Source organism: Schistocerca serialis, chromosome 4, assembly GCF_023864345.2.
Source record: "Schistocerca serialis cubense isolate TAMUIC-IGC-003099 chromosome 4, iqSchSeri2.2, whole genome shotgun sequence".
Classification (NCBI taxonomy): Eukaryota; Metazoa; Arthropoda; class Insecta; order Orthoptera; family Acrididae; genus Schistocerca; species Schistocerca serialis.
Window position 1 is genome coordinate 125,871,711 of NC_064641.1, and position 14,232 is coordinate 125,885,942.

At 45.6% G+C, this 14,232-nt stretch overlaps 1 protein-coding gene across 1 annotated transcript in view; it reads right to left on the minus strand.

Moving 5' to 3' along the window:
* LOC126473927 (DNA polymerase subunit gamma-1, mitochondrial) overlaps nucleotides 1-14,001 on the minus strand; it is a 152,826-nt gene extending 138,825 nt beyond the window's left edge. The window contains 2 exon segments of the mRNA XM_050101285.1: nucleotides 3,101-4,580; nucleotides 13,855-14,001. Coding sequence (XP_049957242.1) covers nucleotides 3,101-4,563 — 1,463 coding nt within the window. The 5' untranslated portion in view covers nucleotides 4,564-4,580; nucleotides 13,855-14,001.
* Between the last annotated feature and the right edge of the window lie 231 nt (nucleotides 14,002-14,232).

Consider the following 14,232-nt stretch of genomic DNA (forward strand, 5'->3'; position numbering starts at 1 on the left):
CTGCATATTGCCAAGGGTGAGGTGTCGGGCACTTGGGGCTGCCTGTACTCCCATGGGGCAATGTTGGAACAGTCCGCCCTACAGCATACCATACATAGTTTGTGTTTTAGCAGAAGCAACTTTTAAGTTTATATAATCTGCTTGTAATTCATTCTTAAATGTGCCTCCATAGCCGAGGACAGTAATACACACACCTATGCAGTGGCACTGAACTCAGAGGGAATCCAAATTGCACACAGGTGATGAAAATTTTTGGAGGGTGTGAAGGTGGTGATGTGTAAGTTACTGGTTACCAGAACTTGTATTAAATTCTGAACCTCTCCATAGTGTTTCTTTGCCAGTATTTGTCCTGCAATAGTGGGAGAGGAGATTGTGATGTACAAGTTCTAAACAACAAGCTTTGGAGTCAAGTCCTGCATTAGATTTCAAATCTCTTCACAGTCCCTCATGGAGTGAGGGCATGTGACGCTATCAATGGTACTACATCCATAGAATGGTGACACTAAGACTTAAGTGATAAAGAGAAAATTATGTGCTGGCACTGAGTTTCACACACTTGCTTCTATCATGATATCCACCACCACCACCACATCACAGCCACACTGCCAGCTGACTACATGGAAGCAGCGGATCCTATCACCCAGTCCCTCATGAAAGTCTCTGAACATGGCAAACTGAGCCTCCTTTCTGCATATAAATATAGCCATTGTCCTGCCCAAAGAAAGCTGGTGTTGGTGACCATCTACTAGGATGGTGTCAGTACAAAGAACTGGGTCCTTGGATATGTTGCTGTATAAGGATAGGCCACAGCTATTTTTGTCTTATACTGCTTACAGTACTGAATAAATGTGTGAAAGTCATTGTAGTCTTGGTTATTTGCTGGGCTCAGCCTGTCAGATCTGCCACCCCAGCCAACCGAGCTCAACCATGGACGGCACCGATGAAGCTGTCGCCACCACCAGCACATGCAGTGTTGATGTCTCAACTGTGGTGCAGGATCTGCTGATATGTCAATCCCGTACAGCTCATGAAGACACGACTAGACTTGCCATCCTGAACTTATGTAACCCATGATTATATATTGTGTTCGACATAGCCCATCAAGAAGACAAGATTCGCTCTAGGTCTGATCTTTCTGAGCCTCTGATGTTATTTGTCAGTGTTGTAATTTGTTTATTTCAAGTTCTTGGTGCAACACAGCAAAAACATGAAATTTCTTTATAGTTACACAAGCCATACAGTCATACGTGGGGATCCCTAAACTTACTCCACTGAAATGTGCTGAAGTATGCAACAACATACTTTGTGCAAATTGTTATCCCCATCTACAAGATAACTCAGGCCATCATTAGTTGCACAGCCCACAGCCAATCGGTACAGCTGTGCCTTCAAGTCCTCCACACTAAAATGAAGAAAATACAAGTCTTGGAAAGTGATATTTTTCCTTACTGAAAACCTACTCTCAACAAAAGCTGTGGCTCTACCCACTCTACTTACCTATACATCACCTTTCATTCAAAAAGTCCATAAGTGGGATAGTACACAGACTGGCTTGTAATATTTAGGGTCATTACAATCTTTGGCAGGATGGAGGACTCCTACAGGTTTATCTCTAAAGTGCATACCTTAAGATCTACAAACACTACTTCATCTTCACTTAAGTGAAACAAGTCTCTCTTACTGAACAAGCGCTCACAGTTCTTTAAGATATGTATTTTAGAGTCTATATTTACTGTACGTGTTTTTCTTGTTTTGGTCCTGAAAGTTTGTCAGTGAGGTTATGGTTCACCCAATATATGATCCAAATTCTCACTTGCAAGACACACTTATTGTAAGTTACAATGAGTTCTTTGAAAGTAAAAGGTTTACTGAGAATGTTTGTGCTTTCATGAAGGCAGGTTCGGGGGAGAATTTAAAAAGCGCATATTTTAGTGGCTTCCATAATCTTTAGAAGTAGATGAGTGGAACTTTTCTGAAAAAACTCACCATATGCTGTGGCATGATTTGGATCCAACTGGTAGCAGTTACTTCTGTAAAATATCTGGGAGTATGCGTGCGGAACGATTTGAAGTGGAATGATCATATAAAATTAATTGTTGGTAAGGCGGGTGCCACGTTGAGATTCATTGGGAGAGTGCTTAGAAAATGTAGTCCATCAACAAAGGAGGTGGCTTACAAAACACTCGTTCGACCTATACTTGAGTATTGCTCATCAGTGTGGGATCCGTACCAGATCGGTTTGACGGAGGAGATAGAGAAGATCCAAATAAGAGCGGCGCGTTTCGTCACAGGGTTATTTGGTAACCATGATAGCGTTACGGAGATGTTTAATAAACTCAAGTGGCAGACTCTGCAAGAGAGGCGCTCTGCATCACGGTGTAGCTTGCTCGCCAGGTTTCGAGAGGGTGCGTTTCTGGATGAGGTATCGAATATATTGCTTCCCCCTACTTATACCTCCCGAGGAGATCACGAATGTAAAATTAGAGAGATTAGAGCGCGCACGGAGGCTTTCAGACAGTCGTTCTTCCCGCGAACCATATGCGACTGGAACAGGAAAGGGAGGTAATGACAGTGGCACGTAAAGTGCCCTCCGCCACACACCGTTGGGTGGCTTGCGGAGTATCAATGTAGATGTAGATGTAGATGAATTAAACTGAATTCACTGATATGAAATGGATGGAACTGTCAAAGATGAACTGAATTAAATGCAACTCCAATTCCTTGAGTAACAAGACAAAAACCACTGTTCCAATACAGACCACAATAACTGAAACATATTCACATCCAGCAAATCAAACAAATCTTGGACATCACCAATCCTGTGAAAGTGGCATTATTTGAGATGATGCTCCACCTTACAATGAACACAACTTTGAGTCATGATCAGCTGAATTATTTTTTAAACCTTGCAGCTCACTTTTCTTTCACTCTGGCCCTAGCAATAGCTAAAGCTCATCATGTGGGTGTTCAAACCATAACAGAGCCCATAACATGTGTCACAGTTAAGTGTTGCAGTAAAATGTCACAATGATTACTGACACAACAGATTTAACCATTACGTTAAATGTTCTCATTTAAAAAATACTCACAAGGCACTTACCAGGACTGAGATTCAGGAGCAGCAGCAACAGCTAAAGTTGGCACCACGCCTTCCTCACAGCACACTTCAACATCAAACACTAGTGCATCTTCTGGGGGGTAGTCAACAGGTGTGGCTCTCCCATCTGGACCATAGCAAGTCCATCCAGCTCGCAGCTGCCATTGGGAAGGCTGTGGCTTTCGAGGCAGCAGTTTCGCTGCCTCCACAAGCTTCAGTAGTAATGACCGATATGGTGCAGCTTGCTGTTCACCTAGCACCCAGAAATGTTCCTCAATGTCTTTGCCAAGCAATGGTGGCAGCTTCAAAGATTCTATACTGGGCTGTGTGGTGTCACACGCTTTCTCTCTCTCTCTCCCCATACTCCCTTCCATATCACTAATGACCGATTTTGGCAACTTGTCAGTGTCATTAGACAAAACAGAGTTATTTAGTTCCAGCTCTTCAAAAACTTCTCCACCTTTGTCATTCATCACGGCAACTGCATTATCTCCCAAGTTAAGTTTCAGTAAGTTATGTTTCTGAAGTTCATTTCTAGATAATTCCACTTGCTCAATTGTTGGTTTATTACTGTTTAGTTTGGCTCCAAACAGATGTTCACCCAGTGCTTGTGGTAACATTTCTATATTTACATCATTGAAACGTTTACTAGTGGTTGTGCTCCTTTTTGAAACTGTCTTCTTTAATTTGGTAGTGTTCGTGTTACCTATTTCTGTCTCTCGTTGCCCATGAGTAATACCTTTACACTTCTTTCCCTCATTTTTGTATAGTTTATGAGCAATTTTCACGTTCTTTGCAACATGTTTGAAACTATATCTCGAAATTGTATTCTGCGGCACTGTGGTACTTGTTTCTTGATATGAGTTTGCTGCTGGATGAATTGCAGCAGACTCTGTACTATAGGCATCACCTGAATGAGAGTCTTTGCCCAAAACCAAAAGCGTATCTGAATCCAAATTTTTAACTTTGATCATTTTTTTAACATTTTTGCGCTTGGAGGTATAAGGTATTTCTGATGAAACACTTCTAATTTTCCCAGCGTAATGTAACTTATCATTTTTGTCATTATTAAGTCCATCTTTATTTACAATAGAATACTGAGTTCTGTTAAACAAATTCAAATTATTGCCATTTTCTTCCAGACATTCTGACAATGCTAAGTCTAAGCTCTTTAGCTGAATGGTGCTTTCAGAGTTTCCTAGTGTTTCTTGCAGTATTTCTGGCCTTCTTGCTAATCCACTTGACTTGCTGGAATGACATTTTTCTGTTGCCTTCAGTCTCCTTGATACATCAGCTGGTTCCTCAGAATGATTTGCGTCTGCTGCTACTACTCTATGACTGCTTGGTTTACAGAAAGCACTACAGTATCTCTTGTTTAGAACTGATAACTCAACATGAGACACAATGCGGCTTGCAAGAAGTTTTTGTAAGCACAACAAAAAAATGTGCTCTCCATGCTTTCTCATGCTAGTTCTGTGTCTCCCTGTAAGAAAATGTAATATCATTATTGGTTAAACTTAGTGTAATACACTTCTTGCAAGGAAATGTACAAAAAACATCTATGTACAGATCATTTCAGGATCTTAGTAGAGGGAAGTACGGAAGATTACAGTTTAACATCTGATCAACGACGAGATCATTAGGGCCTAAGTATGAGGTGAAATTGAGGAAAGAAAGAGAAGGAAACAATCCATGCTCTTTTAAGGAAACAATTCCTGCACTTGTCTAATTATTTAGGGGATCTACAAAAAATGTAAATCTTGGTGGCCAGATGAAAATTTGAACTGCTGTCCTCTTGAACGTGAATCCACTATCTTACCAGTATGCGACCTTCCAGGTTATCTAATTGACAAATATTGATGAATGATGGGTCAATTACTAAAAAACAATTTATATGATAAAGCTTTTTTGAAAGGAAATCTATAATTTATGAATTACACACATACCACCAGCATCTGAAGATGAATGATAGCTAGTGTACAAAAACTGTATTTTATTCAAGACTCGTTCAAATCAGTTTACAACAGCTATTCAAAAAGTCTGCCCTTAGCACCATTACAAGCATTGCAAACTTCATACCTTCATTATTGATCAAGACACAAACGTAAGCTCTGGAGGCAGTTGGAGTAACAAACACTTGACACGTTTTCACAGAGAATACTTAAAATAAATAAATAAACCATGTAGACACAATGGCCATGAGAATGGTGCTGCTAAACTTAGCCAATGTTGCCAAAAAGCAGACTGGAACCAAAATCTCACAGGTAAACAACAACTGTTAAGGCACACTCAGGAAGGACGATTAGAGTTTAACATCCATTTGACAAAGAGGTCAAAATATAGGAAGGCCACGACAGAATTTGCAAAGAAACAACAAAATTGGTTTAAGGTCTTATGGAGTTTTGAAAGTAAATTTAATTTTTTTTTTTTTTTTTTTTTTTTTTTTTTTTGGGGGGGGGGGGTTTAAGCGCGCTCAACTGCTGAGGTCATTAGTGCCCAGTCACTGTTGTTAGAGCACATGGAATCTAGTAAAACTCAAGGGGATGGGGGGGACACCAGAAGGACCTGACAAAGATGCAGATAAAATAAGTAAAAAGGTTAGATGTCTTTGGACAAGCCAGTTACAGTTATAAAATGCAGAATACGAGCAGCTGCTCGAGCGTCATCAGCTAAAACATCTGGTAAAGTAGATGGCAGGGACAGGACAACACGAAATTGACTAAAACGGGGACACGACAATAAAACATGGCGCACTGTAAATGCCTGACCACAAGGGCACTGCGGGGTTGGGTCACCGGAGAGCAGGTAGCGGTGGCTAAACCGGCAATGCCCAATCCGCAACCTGGTCAGAAGGACCTCCTCTCGCCGAGATGGTCGGGAGGAGGTTGTCCAAGCAGTTGGGAGCGGTTTTACTGCCCGGAGCTTGTTTCCTTGGAGGGATGACCAAGCATCCCACCACAACGACACAAGCCTCTTACATACATCCCCACGAACGTCAGATGACGGGACACAATGGGAGGCTGGCCGAGGCAGGAGGACTGCAGCCTTGGCTGCAGCATCCGCAGCCTCATTCCCAGGCACTCCTACATGTCCGGGAACCCACAGAAAGCTGACAGAACCACCATTATCAGCGAAAGAATGGAGGGACTGCTGTATCCGTTGAATCAAGGGATGGACCGGATAGGGAGCTCCAAGGCTCTGAAGAGCACTGAGTGAGTCAGAGCAAAGTACATACGATGAATGGCGGTGGCGGCGGGCATACTGAACGGCCTGATGGAGAGCAAAAACCTCGGCCGTAAAGCTCGAACATTGGTCGAGGAGCCGGTATTTAAAGGTGGCGGCCCCGACGACAAAGGCACAGCTGACACCATCGTCAGTTTTGGAGCCATCGGTGTAAATAAAGGTGTGACCAGCAAGTCGAGCACGAAGTTCGACAAACCGTGAGCAATACACTGCAGCCGGAGTACCCTCCTTTGGGAGTGAGCTGAGGTCGAGATAAATATGAACCGGAGCCTGGAGCCAAGGTGGTGTCGGGCTCTCACCCTCTCTGAAGGTGGTAGGGAGGGCAAAATCCAATTGTCGAAGCAGGCGACGGAAGCGGACTCCGGGGGGCAGCAGGGCAGACACATACAAACCGTACTGACGGTCGAGAGAATCGGTGAAGAAGGACTGGTAAGAGGGGTGGTCGGGCATAGACAACAGCCGGCAGGCATACCGACACAGCAGTACGTCGCGCCAGTAGGTCAATGGTAATTCGGCAGCTTCAGCATAAAGACTCTCCACAGGACTAGTGTAGAAGGCTCCGGTCGCAAGACGTATCCCCCGATGGTGGATGGAGTTGAGCCGGCATAAGAGGGATGGCCGAGAGGACGAGTAGACGAAGCTCCCATAATCCAGCTTCGATCGGACAATGGACCGATACAAGCGAAGCAGGACAGTGCGATCCGCTCCCCAAGATGAACCGTGAAGAACTCTGAGGACATTAAGGGAACGTGTGCAACGGGCCGCCAAATAAGAGACATGTGGAGACCAACACAGTTTCCTGTCCAACGTTAGCCCTAGAAACTTAGTTGTTTCCACGAATGGGAGAACAACGGGGCCGAGATGTAAGGATGGCGGAAGGAACGCTTTATATCGCCAAAAGTTGATACAAACCGTCTTCTCTTCAGATAACCAGAAGCCATTTGCCATGCTCCATGAGTAGAGGCTGTCTAGACAACGCTGAAGGCAGCGCTCCAGGAGGCATGTTCTCTGGGCACTGCAGTAGATCGCGAAGTCATCGACAAAGAGAGAGCCTGAGACATTAGGTGGAATACAATCCATAATTGGATTGATCGCGATGGCAAAAAGGGCTACGCTCAAGACGGAGCCCTGAGGCACTCCGTTCTCCTGGAGGAAGACGTCGGACAATACGGAACCCACGCGTACCCTAAACGTTCGATCCGTTAAAAAGGAATCAATCATAAGCCTTCTGCAAGTCGAAGAACACGGCTACTGTTTGGTGCCTTCGCAGAAAGTTGTTCATGATGAATGTCGACAAGGTCACAAGGTGGTCAACAGCGGAGCGGCGGCGGCGAAAGCCGCATTGGACATTGGTAAGTAGCCGTCGAGATTCAAGAATCCAGACTAACCGAGCATTAACCATGCGCTCCATCACCTTACAGACACAGCTTGTAAGAGAAATGGGGCGGTAACTAGAAGGAAGGTGTCTATCCTTCCCGGGTTTGGGTATAGGAACAACGACGGCGTCACGCCAACGCATGGGGACCTGACCTTCGGTCCAGACGCGATTGTAGGTACGAAGAAGGAAGCTTTTGCCCGCCGGAGAAAGGTGTGCCAGCATCTGAACGTGAATGGTATCTGGCCCCGGAGCAGAGGACCGGGACAGTGCAAGCGCACGTTCGAGTTCCTGCATAGTAAAGGGGGCATTATAAGTTTCCAGATTCAGCGAGTGGAAGGAAGGTCGCCGAGCCTCTTCTGCCTCTTTCCTGGGAAGGAAGGCAGGGTGGTAATGGGCGGAGCTTGAAACCTCCGCGAAAAAGTGGCCAAAGGCATTGGAGACAGCCACAGGATCGACAAGGACCTCATTACCTGAGGTCAGGCCAGGTACCGAGGAGTGGGCCTTAATGCCCGACAGCCGGCGCAGGCCACCCCAAACGACGGAAGAGGGAGTAAAACTGTTAAAGGAGCTGGTGAAAGAGGCCCAACAAGCTTTTTTGCTGTCTTTGATGACTCTACGGCATTGCGCTCTGAGTCGTTTGTATTCAATACAATTCGCCAACGTAGGATGGCGGCGAAAGGTGCGTAAAGCACGTCGTCGAGCACGGATAGCGTCCCTACAAGCCTCGTTCCACCAGGGGACGGAAACGCGACGTGAAGAAGAGGTAGTACGAGGAATGGAACGTTCGGCAGCATTGATGATAACAGCCGTGAGGTATTCGACCTGACTGTCACAACTGAGAAAATCGTGGTCCGAAAAGGTCGCCAGGGAGGAGTAAAGTCCCCAGTCAGCTTTCGGTATGTTCAAGCGCGAAGGACGTGGGGATGGGGTGTGGTGCAGGAGACGAACGACACAGGGGAAGTGGTCGCTCGAATAGGTGTCAGAAAGGACATACCACTCGAACCAACGGGCAAGAGTGGTAGAACAGATCAAGAGGTCCAAGTGGGAGTAGGTATGAGTAGAGTCCGAGAGGAAAGTCGGGGCACCAGTATTGAGGCAGACAAGATTGAGATGGTTGAAGACATCCGCCAAGAGTGAGCCTCTTTGACAGGATGCAGGAGAGCCCCAAAGGGGATGATGGGCATTGAAGTCGCCAAACAATAAAAACGGCGGGGGAAGCTGAACGATCAGGTGCATCATGTCAGCCCGACTAACAGCAGATGACGGTGGAGTGTAGATGGTACAAACTGAAAAAGTAAAAGCAGAAAGAGTAATACGGACAGCTATTGCTTGGAGTGGGGTGGTCAATGGGATGGGATGGTAATAGACATCGTCCCGAATGAGCAACATGACCCCACCATGAGCTGGGATACCGTCCACAGGGGTGAGGTCATACCGCTCCGAGGTATAGTGGGTAAAGGCAATACGGTCAGTCGGGCGCAACTTGGTTTCCTGGAGACCAAGGACGAGCGGACAGTGCAGGCAGAGGAGCAGTTGTAATTCCTCCCGCTTAGATCGAATACCTCTTATGTTCCAATGTAACAAGGCCATCGCTAGTCAAAAAGTTGGGGAACGAGACGGAGGAAGAGCTGATCACCTCGACGGCCGCAGAGGGCCAGGTTGCGAGGGAACAACGCTACAACCAGCAGGAGGCGGATCCGGTTCCATCGAGTCGTCGCCAGCTGTGGCCGCCATCCCTGGTTGTGTAGGAGGGGCAGCATCATTTGCTGACGAGAGGCCAGCTGAGCGCCTGGCAGCAGAGCGTCCCGGCGAAACTGAGGACGGCCGGGAGCAGCGACTCACGGATGGAGCGTCAGACGAAACACGCCGGGGTGGAGAGGGGGATAGAGACTTCTTCTTGGAGGCCTTCTTGGAAGGCCGAGGGGGCACATGGATGGTGGGCTGGACCCGAAGAAGGTCCTCACATGCGGGGTCTGTTTCGGAACGCCGGACCTCGGAAGCTGGGGTCCGGAACGTTTCCCCGATGGACGCCTGAGAAGAGGATCACTTCTCAGGTGGCGGGGGGAGAGGAGGAGGAGGAAGGGTGGCCCCTGGGGCAGAGGGGGCGGGGGCCATGGGGGAGGAGGATTTGGAAGGGAGGGATTTGGGAGGTGGAGGCAGAGCCCCCTGATGGGCGGAGGAGGCGGAGGGGGGACAGGAGAGGGGTGAGGATACCGCGGATGGAGTGGACACAACTGAGGCAAACGAAGTGGTCAACGGCACGGGATGGAGGCGGTCATACTTCTTCCTGGCCTCTGAATAAGAGAGCCGATCCAAAGTTTTGAGTTCTTGTATCTTCTTCTCCTTCTGATATGCGGGGCAGTCTGAGGATCTAGGTGAGTGGATGCCAGGACAATTAGTACACCGAGGTGGTGGGGTGCATGTATGTTCCTCATGAAGAGGATGTCCACAATCGCCACAAAGGGGCTCAGCCTCACACCGTGACGACATGCCCAAAGTGCAAACACCGAAAACAGCGCATAGGAGGCGGGACGTAAGGTCGCACGTCGCACCGGTAGCACATCACCTTTACCTTCTCCGGGAGAACGTCCCCATCGAAGGCGAGGATAAAGGCCCCGGTGTCGATGCGACGGTCTTTGGGGCCGCGCTGGACTCGCCGGACGAAATGCACGCCTCGGCACTCCAGGTTGGCCCTGAGCTACTCATCAGATTGGAGCAGGAGGTCACGATGAAAAATAACCCCCTGCGTCCTATTTAGTGCCAGATGCGGGACAATGGACACTGGGATGTCCCCTAGGCGGTCGCACGCCTGGAGCGCCGCCGGCTGTGTGGCGGAGGTGGTCTTGATAAGAATGGACCCTGAACGCATCTTGCTGAGAGCCTCAATTTCCCCAAAGATGTCCTCAATGTGCTGAACAAAGAACATGGGCTTGGAGGTGGCGAACGTCCCCCCATCGGTTCGAGAACAGACCAAATAGCGGGGGAAGTACTTCGCCCCAAGCCGGCGGGCCTGACCCTCCTCCCAGGGAGTGGCCAAGGGGGAAAGGGCAGGAGAACCAGAACTAGAAACGGTACCTTTTCTTTTGAAAGACTCGGCCGCAGAGCGACCTGATACGTGTTGACGTTTCATCTGCGAAACGTCCGCCCCGATACCACCCACTCCGACCAGGGGCTCTCCCCACGGGCGCCACCCAGCCTCAGCAAGGGCCACCTGGCAGGATGGCCGTTGCCGGGAGTCCTGATGCCCCAAGGAGACGGGCATCTACTTCTTGGCCGACGTGGGGAGGGTGCAGCTCAGGTATCGGCAGTACGATCCCTGTGTTGTCAGGGGGCTACAACCTAGAGGGTACATGACGACCCCACCACAACGGGCTGGCTACCGTGCTGGATTTCTGGTGCCATGGAAAGTCCATCATGATCACTGGTGCAGACGGGGACGCACTATGGGCGTAACTTGTACAACCCATCAGGCGTTTAGGCCCAATTTGAGGAATAGTGGGTATGGTTACAACGCCGGTACAATGCTGAGTGCCAAGGTCTTAGTGCACTTAGGACCAGTGGTACACCACGTAAGGTGTCCTTCCCCAAAAGGCTCGTACTTCTGTAGAATTTTGAAAAATGGAGGTCAAACCCCAAGGGGGACCATCACATGGAAGGCCGAAACGGTTGAAACTCCTTTTAGTCGCCTCTTACGACAGGCAGGAATACCTCGGGCCTATTCTTACCCCGGACCCGCAGGGGGGTAAATTTTCTTCTGACAGAGTGCAATATATATGTCAACCAAAGGGGTAACAAAAAGTACCAAGTATGGGCCATTAAGCATGGTGGTGGCAGCATCATGGTGCGGGGATATATTTCTAGACTGAGGTTGGACCTCTAATCCAAACAGAAGGCAAACTCGATCATTTCATACACACTGACATTTTAGAAAAGAATGTACTTCCACGTGGGAGAAACAATACACCATATAACTGAATATTTCATCAGGAGAATAATTCAAAACACACCTTTGTCCATTTAAAATAATTCTTTTCACATAAGAAAATCAAACTTTTGACATAGCCAAACCAGAGCCTAGATCTAAATCCAATTGGTTGGATTGGATTGACATGTTTGTCATAGAAGCTATTCAAACAAGGATCAATTTGCTGCTGCCTTATTGGACAAATAGTAAAAACTCCCACTTAATCTATTACAAAAGCTTGTGGTTTCATTTCCCAATAGATGTGCAGCTGTGATCAAAGCCCATGAGTATGCAATACAATAATGATTTGTTCTTCAGACTTAGAACAGTTTTGTTTCATTTCTGCATATTTAGACCCATCAGTTACTTCTGAGCCAGAAGTGTCATTTGTGTTCTGATGTAAGATAACTCTGTTTAAACTAGATATAGTTTCCTACAAAATAGATTGTAATTATATACAGGTGTCCACTGTCACTGTTGTTTTTTTCCCCCTACTTACCTTTATGCAATTGTAACTGCCACTTTCTAAAAAATACTTTTACGTGCTACCATACAACTATAGCTAACTAGGTATATTAGAAGCTGGAGAAAGTTGACAGCAGACAAGCACCACTTTGTAACATACAGTAATGTTAATAAGTCTTAGGGTTTATGAACACCTTACAAAAACTATACCATTTTTAGCCCTTTCCCACCTCTTGCCCCACATTTAACTCTCTTGTTACCATGAAAAATGATTGAGTTGTAAAGATGGTGTCTTTTCTTGGGCAAAAGATAAAGACTGAGTGATGATAATTATCCCAATATGTCAGAAAACATGTGGTAAATTTATGTTCAGTAAGTGGTTTTAAAGAATAAACAATTGCCTTGAGCTGTAAAATATTAGACTGAAATTAAAATAGAACACTATATACTGCAATACATACCTAATATCATACCATGTGTACATAGACCTACATGTAAAGTTCATAGTTGCTACAGTCTGGATGTGGTTCATGAAAAGTCTACATGTGAAAACTTTAGCCTTAATGTTTGTTCTTTCAGTTTATTTTGGTTTCAGTGTTACTGCCAAGACAGTGAACTCATATTTGGGGGGACAGAGCTGCTGTGCCTGGGCATTCTGATTTCAGTTTTCCTGAATCACTAGAGCAACTGCTAGAATGGTTCCTTAAGCAAGGCCACAGATGACCACAAGTCCCACCCTCAAAAATGCAAATTATGTTGTATATTTTGATCTATTGATTTGACTAGAATTACCCTGAGAAATCCTTTGTTTTAATGACGTCCACCCCAAATTCTGTATCACGCCAGCAAACTCTCCCTCTTTCGCGATAATCCAAAACGTGCTGCACTTCTTTGAACTTTATCGAAGCACTCCGTTAAGTTTAACTTATGTTAAACTGACACGTTCCACAGCATTACGAAATGTCGCATTCATGATTTATGAAACAAGTATTAATGTAATCCTACTTAGTAACGATCCAAGACAGTGCTGCAGGCAATTCTATAACGAATCTTGCCATCACGTCTTTATACTCTGTTTTATACGGTGTTAATACAGATAAGTATGATAATATATATCTGTAAACATTATTTCATGTTCATACTCGTCCTCATTTTATACACATGACGAATCATGAGATTACCTAAATAATATCTGAAGCAGTCATCTTTTCATGCCACGGTTTTTAATTTGGGCATGAACTATTTGGACAACATTGTGATTAAAAGGAAAGACATATACCATTCCTACTTAACACGAAGTTTACATGAATTACAAAAGTATCTTGATTTGGTTCAAAACAATATTCGCGGCACTAGCGGTCTCATTTCATTTCTTTCATTATAAGACGAATGACTATAATTAAGATGAATCTATGGTCGGCGATAATATCATATTTATTCCGCCTAATCAAATTACTCTCAAAGCGTTATCATTCTGACAGAATTTCTTACTGAAGTTTTTATCTTCATTCCGACTTTTTGCGATATTTCTGCAGTTATTGCGTAGGTTACTCATTTTATAACTGGCAAGCAGGGTAAACAATAAACTTCCCGAAAATTATTTTTCGGTCATAGTACAGACAAAAACAGTGACGAGATTTTCTCTTTTCTGTAGCAGTAAATAAAACAACTTAAAAATTAAATCTTTCAGTTTGAAGAATGACTAACTTAAGGTGGTGGATATAGCTCAAACGAACGTTTCACCGCGTCCGTCAGCAAAGATGTCAACAAGTTTTTCCATGCACCGAAAATACGCTCATTTTCCCAGTCAGCTCCATCTTCTTCAATGTTTTGTTTACATTCCCACGCCTTCTCAACGCTCTAACCTCAATTCCATCAAAGATCTTCACCACGCAGAGAGTTGACTTCTCCGAAATAATTCGAAGCCATTTGTGACTGGTGCCATTAATTTAAAAAACCGTTACATATTTCTCCGAAATACATTATCTTCACATAGCTTAATTGTTGTTCAAGCAGAGTAGTGATATTTCCACCTCCAAGCGCCCGGAAGTAAAACTGTTGATTTCGGCGCGGTTGCGAAAGTGA